Source organism: Tauraco erythrolophus, chromosome 16, assembly GCF_009769465.1.
Source record: "Tauraco erythrolophus isolate bTauEry1 chromosome 16, bTauEry1.pri, whole genome shotgun sequence".
Lineage (NCBI taxonomy): Eukaryota > Metazoa > Chordata > Aves > Musophagiformes > Musophagidae > Tauraco > Tauraco erythrolophus.
The window spans coordinates 16397062-16410081 of NC_141480.1; the positions used below are offsets into that span (position 1 = coordinate 16397062).

At 42.7% G+C, this 13020-nt stretch overlaps 1 protein-coding gene across 1 annotated transcript in view; it reads left to right on the plus strand.

Moving 5' to 3' along the window:
- Positions 1-13020, plus strand: part of WWC1 (WW and C2 domain containing 1) — a 71818-nt gene that overhangs the window by 29446 nt on the left and 29352 nt on the right. The window contains exons 2-4 of the mRNA XM_086621333.1: positions 4351-4460; positions 10283-10486; positions 12209-12285. Of these exons, the coding sequence (XP_086477459.1) occupies positions 4351-4460; positions 10283-10486; positions 12209-12285 (391 nt within the window). The remainder of the gene's footprint in view (positions 1-4350; positions 4461-10282; positions 10487-12208; positions 12286-13020) is intronic.

The following is a 13020-nucleotide window of genomic DNA, read 5'->3' on the forward strand; positions in this document are numbered from 1 at the left end:
GTTCTAAGCATAGTGGGTGAAGGGGGTTCATTTTTCTAGATTGCTGCTTTGAGTCTAGCTACAGTAAGGGCCCAGTATATGATATCGTGGTTTGAATTGATGAGATTTTTCCAAGGCTGCTAAGAAGCTTTGTGAATTGCAAAGGAGATGTTTCAAAAGAAATAGTTCTGTGGATGTGCCCTAGCTTTAACTTCCCAAATCCAGAAACAGTACTGTTTTATGTAGGAATAATACACTGAATCATGTCTTGCTGTGAGAAGGAAACTTTTACCTTTTGCTCGTTTAATCTGTCATGCTACATTGTGAGTGTGCTTGGGGAGATGCTTGATTTTGGGCCCCTTCTGGAAAATTGGTTTATTTCAGTCTTTGTAAAAACCCCTAAAATCATATCTTAAAACAAGGAAATAATCTCCTTTTTTTTTCTGCTTTATTCATAGTCTGGCAACACAACATACTGCATGCCTTTCATCTGTAGTAGCATTACTACTTTGATTTGTGCCAGTTTTTCCACAGCAGCAGGGGAAAGGACTTTAGAAGAGTAATTTGGTTATGAAGCTGCAGTTATTCGGGGAAATAGCTATATGACATATGTTGTCTGTAGTAAATGGAATTACTTTCTTAATTCTAAAACTAATTACTCTTCTGTTTGCTAGTTGAATGACAGATTTCTCCTTGAACAAACACTTACTCCTCTGTCCAAATGGGGTAGTTGCAAGCTTGTGGTCAGCCAGGGAGGACAGCACCAGTCTGTGCATGGTGGTGGGTGCTTCTTGTGAGATACGCTGAAAATATGAATCTCAAAGGTGAGATTATTGTCTGTATTGCCCTAGTAATTGGCAAGTCTCCAGTTGACTTGTGTCGTTGGTATAGCAGACTGATCCTGCCCTGCTGCTTCTCTTTTTCCAGAACTCCAGCTGAAAGAAATGACTGGATGTAGTTCATGCACTGCATTTCATATGGGAAATAAGCATAAGCATATTTCAGTGGCTTGGTCCTGGCTTCCTATTGAGTCTGACAGTTCCTGAGCACATCTAGAAGGAATTCTGCTGCTTCTAGCAAAATAGGACTGGACAAAAGCTGATCAGAAGCTTTGAGTTTGGTATTAGACTTTGGAGCATTGAAGTTGGCACTGCTGTGCCATTCCCTGAGGAAAGTAGTCCCAAGTTCTGGGGCTGATAGTGCAGCTCGATGCTGGTTTAAAAAAAAAAAAGTTTGATTTTAATCTTAGATGTGATTCTAGAGCAGAATTCTGCTGCAGAAAACTCTGCTCAGTGTAATACAAATCAAACTGTTGTGGTATGTTTTATACCTGCAGCACACCCTCACCTAGTATACTTTATGTATGGGTTTAATTACTGCTCCTTGTTTAGAGGTGTTTGCTTGGATCACTTGCCAAAAATGTTAGGCACTGTGGCTGGGACATGGGCAATGTGTGGCTTCTGGTTTAATCACTCTGTAGGGCTGAATGGAAGCTGGTGTACACGGTTAGAGACTGCAAACCCGGGATGAAATTACACCTCTTCCTGCAAAGCTCTCTGTAGAAGTAGCAAAACAGCAATTGTAAAACCAATTCACAGCAATATTTTGAGTGTTACTAATCAAATGATGCACTGGAAAAGACCACTTGGACTTTACATGACCTAGATGGCACACTCCACTCCTTCTGACTTGAAATATATTTTTATGAATAAATAAATACTAAGTTTTCCTCTGTTCTCTTATTCCAAATAATGTCTAAGCATTGAATCGAAGCTTTATCATGGACTATAGATTAAAACTTTTTGTTGAATTTTTTTTATGTAAAATATTGATCCATGGAAGAACAATGTCATGCTTATCAGCACAATCAAGTAATTACTACAACACAAGTCCTCAGCAATTATGCTGAAGTTCATCTTGCTGGCTTTTCTGGTGTGTGTGAAGCTGAGACCAGCTTGTAAAAATCAGCTTGACTCTGAAGTTGCAAGACAGTAAGTGAAAACTAGTTCTTGTGGCTGTCTTTTGTTTGGGTTTTTGCAAATGCATGACCATCCTGGAGACACCGAGGTTCTTCTGCGTTTGTTTCTAGGGGCTTGCAGGAGAAGACATCCTCAGGAGCAGCCCTGTGTCAGTGCCAGGAGAGCAGCAAGGCCCCTGGCATGCCGTGTCCTGGGCTGGGTGGGCAGCATGCGCTGTGCCCAGGGAGCTGATCTGGTGGCCGTGCCCTGCAGCCGGACACGGCGGAGGTGCCGGGCGAGTCATGTTCCCTGTTACCTGTCGTGTCAGCCCAGCATGTCTGTGCCCCTCTTAAGGGACGGGAGCAGGTCCTCCGTAGTTCAGCGTTCAGCACCGCTCCGTCCCTCTCCTCTACCTGGCCTGCTTCCACATGAAGCACTAACATTAAATAAAAGCAGATGCTGTTTTCAGAGAGGTGAAGGTGCTAACCCTGGTGTTCGAGTTGAAATTGCCGACACGTTTGCAACAGCACTTTCATCTGTGTTATCTCCAGAGAGTTGCTTGTATCTGACCTTCCTCTGCATTTTTACCTTTGTGCATCTTTGACTTGATCAACTCAGAGCAGCACATACTGGATACTCAGGCTGAGAAATGGCTTGATCCTCAGGGAGAAACATGGGATAAGGGATAGCAATCAGAATTGAAATCCTATTTTACTTTCAGGTAATCTTTATTTTCTATACAAACATACTTTTGGTACACAGTCTAGATTAAGAACAGTAAAAATAAACTCTTCAGTGAAACTTTCTCAATAAAGTTTCACAGTTCTATGTTGTGAAGCTGTGAGTTCTCTTTTGCACTGCAGAGCTTTAAATTAAATGGATTTTTTTTGAGAAAATAGTGATTCAAGCAGTGCTTCAGATGGCAAAGGTGATGTGTTGAAATGCAACAGCAGGTAAGTAGAGGTCTAGTGGCTTACATAGCTTTTACAGAAATGTTCCCACCTCATTCTTACTGTGTACCAGACTTCCAGGTCATGTTTTTGGGGGGAATTATGTTAGCCATTAAATGTTGATTTCAAGTTGAACCTCTTCTGGTTGGAGGCTTTTTCCTAAAATTCCCCTTTACCCTGATGAGTGACTGTAAGATGTTCATATGGGGCTACCAGTTGGGTGCTCAGTGCCCCCAGATGAAGTATGCCCTAAGTGTGCTCAAAACTTAATAAAACTTTATCTAACTGCCAGCACTGCTGAATTACCTTTGGACATGAAAGACTTTGTGCAAACAGGTTCAGTCTCTTGCAGCAGGTTGGACACTTGCGCTCTCAACCCCCATACCTTCCCGTGCTGTGCTGCTGTGTGTGGCAGAGTTCAGCACAGCTCCGTGGCTGCTGTTTCACCCAGTTGCTCTTAGTGCGGGCAGCGTAACTGCTAGAAAGGGGCTGTGGTGTTTTATGATGTGTCCTGTGCTTATTGCCCAAAGAGCTTTGCTGGTGAGCCATGCTCACGGGCCCCAGCACGGAGCCATGGCCCTCCTTCCAGACCCACCATGTGTAGTGTGGTGGATCTATGGGCCTGTGGCATATTGTGCTTTTGGCAGCTGGGTACGTGAGATACCTGCGAGCTTAGTTCTTCCTGGCGTGTGCCTCCGTGCAGTGATAGGTTTGGTTAGTAGTTTTGTTGGCGCAGGCTGAACCTCGGTGGCTCAGGCAAAGGGAGGAAAGGGACATGGTCTGGGTGACTAAAATCCATGAGGTCCCTCGAGGAGTGGGTACTCAGCTTTGTTTTCAGCCATACCAGCCTTCAGACTGTTGCTCGATGTGGTCTCTAATAGAAAAACTCATCAGAGTAGTGTTGCAGAAATACTTCCTTGTTTGGACAGAGGTGGTTGCACACTTTCAGGATACTGAGAAACAAATGTAGTTTGTCGTTAATGAAACAGAACATACTGCAATGCAAATGAGTGAAGTTTCATGACAAGTGGTCCCAGCACTTCCTATTGATTGTGCAGTCTTAATTATTCATGCTATGCAAATTTCATTTCTCATCTTGCTCCTTCTTGTCTACCTATTTTTGGTACAGGACTTGCCTGCAAACAGTCTCGTTCTTTCACTTGAGAGATGAGGATGGTTTCTGGCAAAGTTCTTAATGTTCCTTTGTCAAGCGAGTACTGGCGGAGCTGGGCAAAGCTCGGGAGCTCTGTCAGAATGAATTTATCTTGCTATAACTTCTGATGGAGAAAGAGAAGAGTGTGTGGAGTATTAATTGAACCAAAAAAGAAAAGCTTTAAAATAGTTTTCAATTTTATTTGTTTTCTGTACTGAAACCCTTGTGGTACTTGCTTTCTGGTCAGTTGTTTGCAACAGACATGCAGGAGTGTTCTGTTATTCATCCTAAATATTATTTTGCATTTCAGGTACACTAAACCACTAACCTTTGCAGACTGCATTAGTGATGAATTGCCGTTAGGATGGGAAGAAGCTTATGACCCTCAGGTTGGAGTTTATTACATAGACCACAACACCAGTAAGTGACACATTATCAGATTTTTGCCAAGTGATTGTTTTGTGCCTGTGTTAAAATATACTGAACACAAAACCACAAAATTGCTAACAGCGTGTTTTAAGAGTGAGAGAGATCTGCAGCTCGTGAAGTCGAGTCCTGTCCTTCTCCTTTGTACAAGTTACTTCCCTCTCTGGAACAGGATTTTGAGACCTTTTGGTTTGCAGTCTTCAAACCAGCAGTCACATACAAGCCAGTGCCATGGACACATCTCTAAGATTTGTCTCTACTGAGGAGTCTTGACTTAGGTAGCAATGGTCTGGAGTTTGTTCTTAGCCTGGAATTTGTCCTGTGGCAAGACCATCAGGCGCAGTGCAAAGGTCTTGTGTTTGTTCCCTGGAAGGGATAAACTGATTGCCTGTAGGAGCTCCTGTGGCTGCAGGAGCTCACGCCGCCTGTGCTGGAGAGGAAACTCTCACGTAGGCTTGGGATATCCTGAGAGGTGTGCAAGCTGGAAAGGAGTTAGGTTCAGGCTTGTGGCATTTTTATTCTGTATCCTCAAACTAAGCCACTGCTTACTGCCTTTGTGAGAATGCTTGATAAGTGAGAAGTGTTGAGCTTTCTAAGCTCATTCGAATTACAAGAAAATACAGAACTTGATGTATCATTACAGACATTATTAGAAAGTGTATTGGGTTGCGCTAGAACAAATCCCCTGAAAAAAGTGATAAAATAAATCAGTGACTTGGGTTCTCTTTACAGGACAGCTCCAATTGCAGTCCAGAAGTTCACAACAGAGCCATGCCCAGGCCCTTTTTGGGGTGCTTGTAACTCATGCAAAGAGAAAAACTTTTAAAAGACAAAAGAGCTTTGAAGCTGTTTGTGGCTTTTTATTTGTTTTCACTCTGCTTCTATGACTTCGGTTGAGAACTTCAGCAATTTTTTTTCGGCAATTTACAAGATCTTTTTTTAAATACAGATATGGAAGTCTGTTTCATTTTGTTTGTTTTTTTTTCTTTTCTTAGCTTCTCTTTTTTTCAGAAAAGCCATATTTTCACCTGGCCTGAGACTGCACCTTCCGGGTTTTAGTAACAACTTCTGGGCATTAAAAATGCACAACGAAAAAACCCTGTTCTCAAAAAGCCCTAACTGCCCTCTGCAATGCAAAGATCAAATGTGTGCAGATGTAAAGGTGACACATATTTTTATTTAGAGCTTTTGTCATCCCAATGTCACAGTACTTACATATCTTTAAATGACTTTATCTTAATTATTTTTCTGTGAGGCAGGGGCTGTTGATTTTTCCTTTTACGGGAAAGGCTAGTGGGGAAGAAAGGGCAGACAAGCCTACAGGATCACACAAAGGAGATCTACAGGGGAGAGGACTGGACAAACTTTACTTGAGAAAGTGCTAAATTGCAAGACCCAAACTGGGGTCTCCTATAGGTCTGTAAGACCAGGTCTTGTGTCCATTTCACTTGCACAAGAAAGCAATCTGGAGAGCTAACGATGAGGTTGCTTTTTAAAGACAGTCTGAATCTTAATGCTTTTCCCAGTCTCGCTTGGGTTTGGGTTATTCCTGTGCTGACCACACTTACAAAAGGAGTAAGAAAGTTTAGAAGTTTTGTTAAGACTTTTTACCTCCTTCTGAGTGATTTAATGTTTTCATGACACTCTGCAGCCAGGAAGAGAAGAGCCCTGGGCAAGCTCTCCAGAGGAGTCAAAAATAGGGTTGGACTTCCCTTCTTTGGGGGTTGGAGGTTTGCTATATCAGGTGCTGGGATGTGGAAGATGCCTACCAGGGTGTTCCAGGCCAAGAGCAGCCCAGAGACAGGGGCATGCCACCTTCCAGTGACCCTGAAGGGCTTTGCTGTGTTTGGCAGCAGTGTTGGATTAAAAGGTTCCTGCCAATTCAGTTTTACCTGTGGAATGCTTTTGGGGAAGCTCTTTGTTCCCTGTGTCTTCCCAGTGAAACATCTGCGGGACTTGGTGGCTTTTGCTTTGGATCAGTTCCCTCCTCTGGTTTATCAGGCAGTGACATGGCCTGTTGCAGTAGATGTAAGCTTCTTCAGGTGCTGTGGGAGCTGGCATTGTCCCCAAAAGAAATAATATTCAGCTTGCCTTCTGAAGTGAACATCAGGGTCACCTCTGACCTCATGAAAAACTTGGCTGAAGTGAAATGAGAGGATGTTTCCAAGAGTCTTTTCCTTATTCCCTCTGAACTTTCTTTTCAGTTTGAAATGTATTTTTATCTTCTCATTTGTCTTCCTCGCCTGTCCACACTGGAGGAAGCTGAGTGCTTGTCACCGTGGCCCATCCTAGCCAAAACTGGGGCATTAACTTACTCCACTGGCATTTGCCTAAAAAAAGATGGCCAGCTGTGGTCCTGGAGGTTCCTGTTCAGGTACAGGAAAATAACCTTGATCTGAAGCCCATTGTGAGACATGGAAACTTGTCAGACCTCCTGAGCGTTTCAGCTAGCAGAAACTGCAGCATGTAGGTGGGACAAACCAAACATGATGTTAGTTGTACATTTGAGTTGGCCCCAGGGTGAATACACCGATATGATTGCAGGTCTCAGCCCTGTGTGGTCCTGGGCAGTTGCCCCTGGTCCATGCCACACAAAAGCACCACAGGCGTCCAGAGGAGTCTTCAAACTATGCCGACACCTGCTTAATATCAGTTGCTCTTCAAAAGTTTCACTTCTATGTCATGCTGAAGGCGACCAGACTTGACCTAGAACTTCAATTAGAAAAGTTAAAAAGAAAAGAAACAAAATCATGACCCTATTTCTTATGCCAGCCATAATCCAAATCATGATAAAGCAACCATATCCACTTACCTTCAGCTCATCAAGAGGCTCATCTTTGTGGTTTATGTTGAAGTATCCTCTGGAGAGTGTCCAAAACCTCCTTCCTCTCCAAGGTCTCTTGCAGAATCCCTGTGCAGGAAGGAACTGTCATCAGAGGGTGTGAAGGGGATGGAGGCATGTTGGTTCTTGCTGCACACTTGAAGTATTTGAGAATAATTATCAGAAACAAGCCCAAGGACAGACCTAAATTAAGTCTAAAGCCAGGAACCATTAAAAAAAGTGAGATGGAGAACACTTCTTCTCTGAGGCAAAATAAATACAATTAAATCAGTTGAGTACCTGGAATATTCCTAATACAGTGTTAATGCATAGCCCTGAGTGTCTGTCTCTGGAAGAACTTCTTTGGAATTTGATTTGCACAAAGAAATGATGATTTTCTTGCCAGATGCTGATGCAAGCATAGTAAGACTACATTCTTCAAACATGAAACAATCAGATTTGTTTATGACAAGCTCAACATTACATTAAAAATTCACAAGACAACAAATGGCGTAATAGCCTGCGTTTCTGTAGTCCTTTCATCTGACTTTTGAATGTATTGTGCATTTCTCAGTAGCTGGGGCAGCTCGAGAGCCCTTGGCCAACATTCTCATAGATTGTTATTACATGTCTGAAAATCAAAACTCGAAGCTGCGATCAAGGAGATAGTGCTGTGATTACTTAAAAAGCTGAGATGAATATTTAGAAAAATGGGAACAAAGTAGTTTCATTACATAAGTGTGTTGTCCATCCTCTCCATGAGCTGCCAAACGTTCACTTTGTCAGATGGTGTATGTGCTTGGGGCAGTGTCAGTGTTTCACCACCTAAAGGTGGTGTTCAGGATTGTAGATTTTTTGTAGTCTTCCTCCTGGTTGCTTTTAATGGAAAAATTTCCCTGCAGCAGCTTCCACTACCGTTCTTGCAATTGTAGGAAGGAATAGGCTGCTAGTTCAAGGGAAAAAGGGAAATAACTAAACTTGAAGAAGCCATAGGTACAAGTAGACTTGTGACCCAGTGTCCTGAATTAGACTTCAAGAGTTGTGGGTATGTTGCCAACATACTCATTAAGCATGAAATTGAGAGTCTGGAGTTGGGGTTGCTGGTGCTTGTTCATGCAGTCTGGCCCGGGGAAGGTGTGTGTCTGGGAATACGGGGGTAACTCGCAGCAGACTTTCCCCTTCTGGTTCAGTAATGGAGTAAAGGGAGTTATTACTCCTAGGTGTGGGTGATGGCTATCTGGTAAATGGGATTTGTGGGCAAGAATAGAGTCCAGAGCCTGGGAGTTTCAGAATCTTACAGTTGATATGCGGCTGTGTCTTCCCGAGTTTTCTTCTGCTCCCTCTGAGAGACCCCAGTGCTGTCCAGGAGGGCACCTGCAGTTGGCACAAGTAGCTGCTTTTTCATCAAGTTATTTTGGTTTAGTTTTTTCAGGTCCAGGCTTAGCTTTAATGTTACATCAGCTGAAATGTTGCTTGCGCTAGCAGGACCTATAAAGGACTCTTCATTGAAATGCTTCTGCAAACTATACCGTTAGTGTCTTAAAAGGGTTATTTTAATCATCTTTTGCAGCTTCTCTAAATTTTGCTTTGTAATTTGAAATGCCTTATGTTCTTCTCAGTCTCGAGATACTGTTAAAACAAGTTATTACTGGAGTATCCTGTTAATTTTCTCCTCAGCGTGATCATGGACAGCTTGTGAAAATGATTGAGTGTCCATCCCTTGGGTAAAATCTTTTATTTCTAGTTCTACTCCTAGGATTCCTGTCAGAATCTTCTCTTCCTTACATCCCATGTATTGCAGTGTTAGTCTTACGCCTGACTCGCTTAAAAGCTGCTTATACCTTCCATGGTGGCAGCTTTTACTAAATATTTAAAGAGGCTCTTAAGATATGCAGATTAGATTCCTACTGATAGTTTCAAGCAGCTCCTTTTTATTAATTATTCATTATGTGGTAACTAGGCATCCTTATTCAAGCATGGTAGTTTAGACAGTTTAGAGCACTTAGTCAACTGACTATTGGAACCTGTTCCAAGCAAGAACATACAATAGCCTTGGAAGAGAGATGAAAAATATTTTGGACACTTCTTCACAAAACCGAGACGCATACTGACAAAAAAATTGCCTAATTAGTATTAGGACTAGCTGCATGTCTGTGACCTTATGCCTTTTTCATGATTAGAAATCTGAAAAGTAGTCTATTGGTTGCGTTGGGGTAATGGAGATGGAAGTGATGTAGCTGTTCATGACTGCGTTGCCTATGTTACCAAAAAATATTTTTCTTAAACTCCACCTCCTGTATTCTGCAGTGATTTACTGCTGTGCCTGCTTTCAGTGAAGGAAATGTTACTCCCCTTCTGAGATGCTGTTTATATAATGTCATTTGAGATGCTTTCATGAATGCATTCTGTGATTTAATGAGTCTTTATTTTTATTTACCTGTAGAATCTGAGTGAGAAAATTTTCTTTTCCCTTTTTAATAAAAGCCATTTGGCAGCCCAAGAGGACAGGCTGAGTTTTAATTGCGTTCATGTTGTCAGATGCAGTATAATGCAGTCATGTGGCAACGATGTTTTCTGAAAGTGTTTTATGGGTGAAATAGCAGAGGTATTTTATTTGTAGTGTTATAAAGCAGTTGCAATAAAGATAAGTCTAACAGTCAATGTCAGTATCTCAGAGCTTGTGTGCATATACTTGTGTGGATGTTTTAAGAGGCAGAACCAGGATGGCTTCAGCAGTAGGGCTGTTGCAGAGTTGTGCGAAGATTTCATCATCAGTTCTTCTATACAGTGATTGGGCATGGCAGGGCTCGTCGGAGTTCATTGTGGATCAATGGTCACCTCCTAACAAAAAAGAAAAATGTCCTTATTCCACTTGTTTATTATGGGATGGGGCAAGGGACTATTTTAAAATATTGCTGTCAGTGGTGGAGCTTCTCCAGACAGCGACACAATCCTGCTCTCTGTTGATCTTGCCTCCTTCTGTTTTCTCTCTAAGAAACTACACAGATAGAAGACCCTCGTGTGCAATGGCGGCGGGAGCAGGAGCACATGCTGAAAGACTACCTTGTCCTGGCCCAGGAGGCGATTGCTGCGCAGAAGGAGATCTATCAAGTGAAACAGCAGAGGCTTGAATTGGCCCAGCAAGAATATCGGCAGCTGCATGATGTTTGGGAGCACAAACTGGGCTCTCAGACCAGCTGTGAGTAGTTAGTGAACTCCTAGCCAGTGACTTTCTCAGTCATGAACCCAGTAGGACAGTAAAAAGCTTGAAGCCAGTCCTCTGGTCAGAGTGCTGGGATGTGTTATGCCAGGTCACTCTGTTTGCTGAGTTTGTCTCAAAAGCAACAGCTGCCTAGCACCTACTTGGTACAGGATAATTGTTTCAAAACGCTGTTGCGGTTGGCTCGGTCACTGGCGTCAGCGTGCAGATTTTCAGCGTGGGCTTCAACAAATGTGAAAAAATGTGGTGATTGGTTCAATGTGAAAAAATGAAGTTACGCAATATTTTCCTTGATTGCCCTGTGTAGAGTATAGAAAGAAGGCAAGCAGGCTCATCTCAGGTAGCATTCCCAGACCTCTTTGGAGTTTAACATCCCAGATAGTTGAGTGACTCTCTCGGAGCTAAGGATCTTTATTTTATGCCATGTAAAAGCTGACTCTGCTGGATTATCTCTCTGTGTATGAGCAACATTATTTGGTGCACCATATTCTTTGCCACACAGGAAGCATAATTACCTGTTGCTTCAAGAGTTGGTGCAGAAATGTTTATAAAAGTCCAGATTTCCTCCTTTATTGTTACTAGTTAAGAGCTAGAGGAGGATTTATTTCCTGCACGCCTTACAGAATTTTTTCTTATCATCCTTAGTATTGCAAACTTTTTACATTCTTGCTATCCACATCAGTTGGCTGACCTCCCCTTGCTTTACTCTTGCTGAGTTGTATGTTGTGGTGGTGAATTTCATTGGCTAATCCTGTGCCTGAAGTTAAAAAGTATTTAAGTAGTTTTCTGTCAACTGAAGGATTCTTATTTGACTAGGATCCTGTCCATCATCTCTGAAGTACAGTTTTTGGTCTTTGTTAAGAGCACTCTACCTAAGTACTGGTATACCAGAGGAGTACACTAAGAAAACTGCGAATGTGAATTATATTGGTGCGATGCGATCTGTCTTTAAAAATACAACCAAACAGAAAGAACTAGAAATGCTTTCCCATGTTTTATAGGGCATAAACTGATGGCTGCAAGGATCAAAATATCTCCCTTGCCTACAGCTGCCTCTAACAACATTGCACATTGGGGAGCTCCTGTACCTTCTGAAGCAGAAGGGTTTTAACCGCTGCTGAGAAGAGAATTCTGCTCTTAATGGGACATTGATTTAATCCGATGTGACACATTGTGTGATTGGTTGTCCTCAAGGCTGTGAGAAAGCTTGCATCGTATTTTTCAGTTTCTTGTTCTTTGATTTTTCTTTGTTTCTAAACATTCAGTGGATTGTTTACTCAATGAGAAGGTAAAAAAAAAATAATAAAGTAAACCTTTATGCCATGCCTGTCCCTTCAGTTGTGTTAAACACCCCTTCAGTTATGTTAACTGCCTTTAGAAATGCAGGAAGCCACACTCTGGAATGGAATGAATGTGTCTGGGAGTTAAGTTTGTTAACCTGGAACAAATCAAGACTTTGGAGATGCAAGACATGCTCTGGCCTCTTTAGTGCACACTTCTTGTGGAGTACTTGACTGAACTAGTGCCTTTCCCTGCCTTTCAGGGCTGGGAAGAGATCTGGAAAATGGGTGAAAGGCCTACAGCAGCAATGTGTGGAGAACTGGGTGTGCAGGAGCGATGGGAGGTCTTGATTTGCGATGGGGCTGGTAGAAGACAGGGAGGAAGGTAGAGCTGCTAAACTGAACATTGTGTTTGTTCCAGTGCTCTCTGGCTCGTCGTCAAGTTCCAAATATGACCCAGAGATCCTCAAAGCGGAGATTGCTACTACAAAATCCAGGGTAAGTAGTACGAGCAGACCTTTGTTTGCCACGAGTAATCTTCAGATTTTTCTAAACCTCGTGGCAAATACTAAAAGGAGATGCCAGAGCAGTTAAAATAGCTACTGTTGCCATTCTTAATCTAGGAGATAATTTATCAGAATTCTCAAACATAGCTGTTTTAAGAGTTTGAAACACTTTTTTTTCCCTTAGACTTTAGACTTCCTTGGAAGCTGGCAGTAGGTACTGCTGTACAGACAGGCTGTAGGGTACGGAGCTGCGCGCTGGCACCTGGGTGTGCCGCAGCACCGGGGAGCCGTGAGCTCTCTCCAGAGACGGGCGGCTGTTCTGTCCTGGGCGTAGTGCGGGCTGTCAGCAGCGGCAGTGTGCGCTGCCGTGCAGAGCTCAGTTTGGGAAGAAGAAAGGACTAAAGTAGGTCACTCTGGCCTCTGTGGAGGAATATAAAACAGCATGCTGTAGGGTCAGCGAATTTACAATATTTATCATCATCCTGCTGTGTTACTTGTGTGCTGGGGCCTTTTAGTTTGGTAGCTTGGAGGATGGCTTCTATCACTGCAGTGTAACTCCTGTCCTGATGCTTAAGGTTTTTTTTAATGATTGGGAAGGTTTTAAACATTACTAAGGAAAATCGACATGTGTTTCATTCCTGTTTCCCTCAAATTTTTCTCATCTTTTCTGCTTATGAGGTTGGAACTTCCCTTGAGCCCCTTAAGTGGTGTGATATCTGGGTACTAG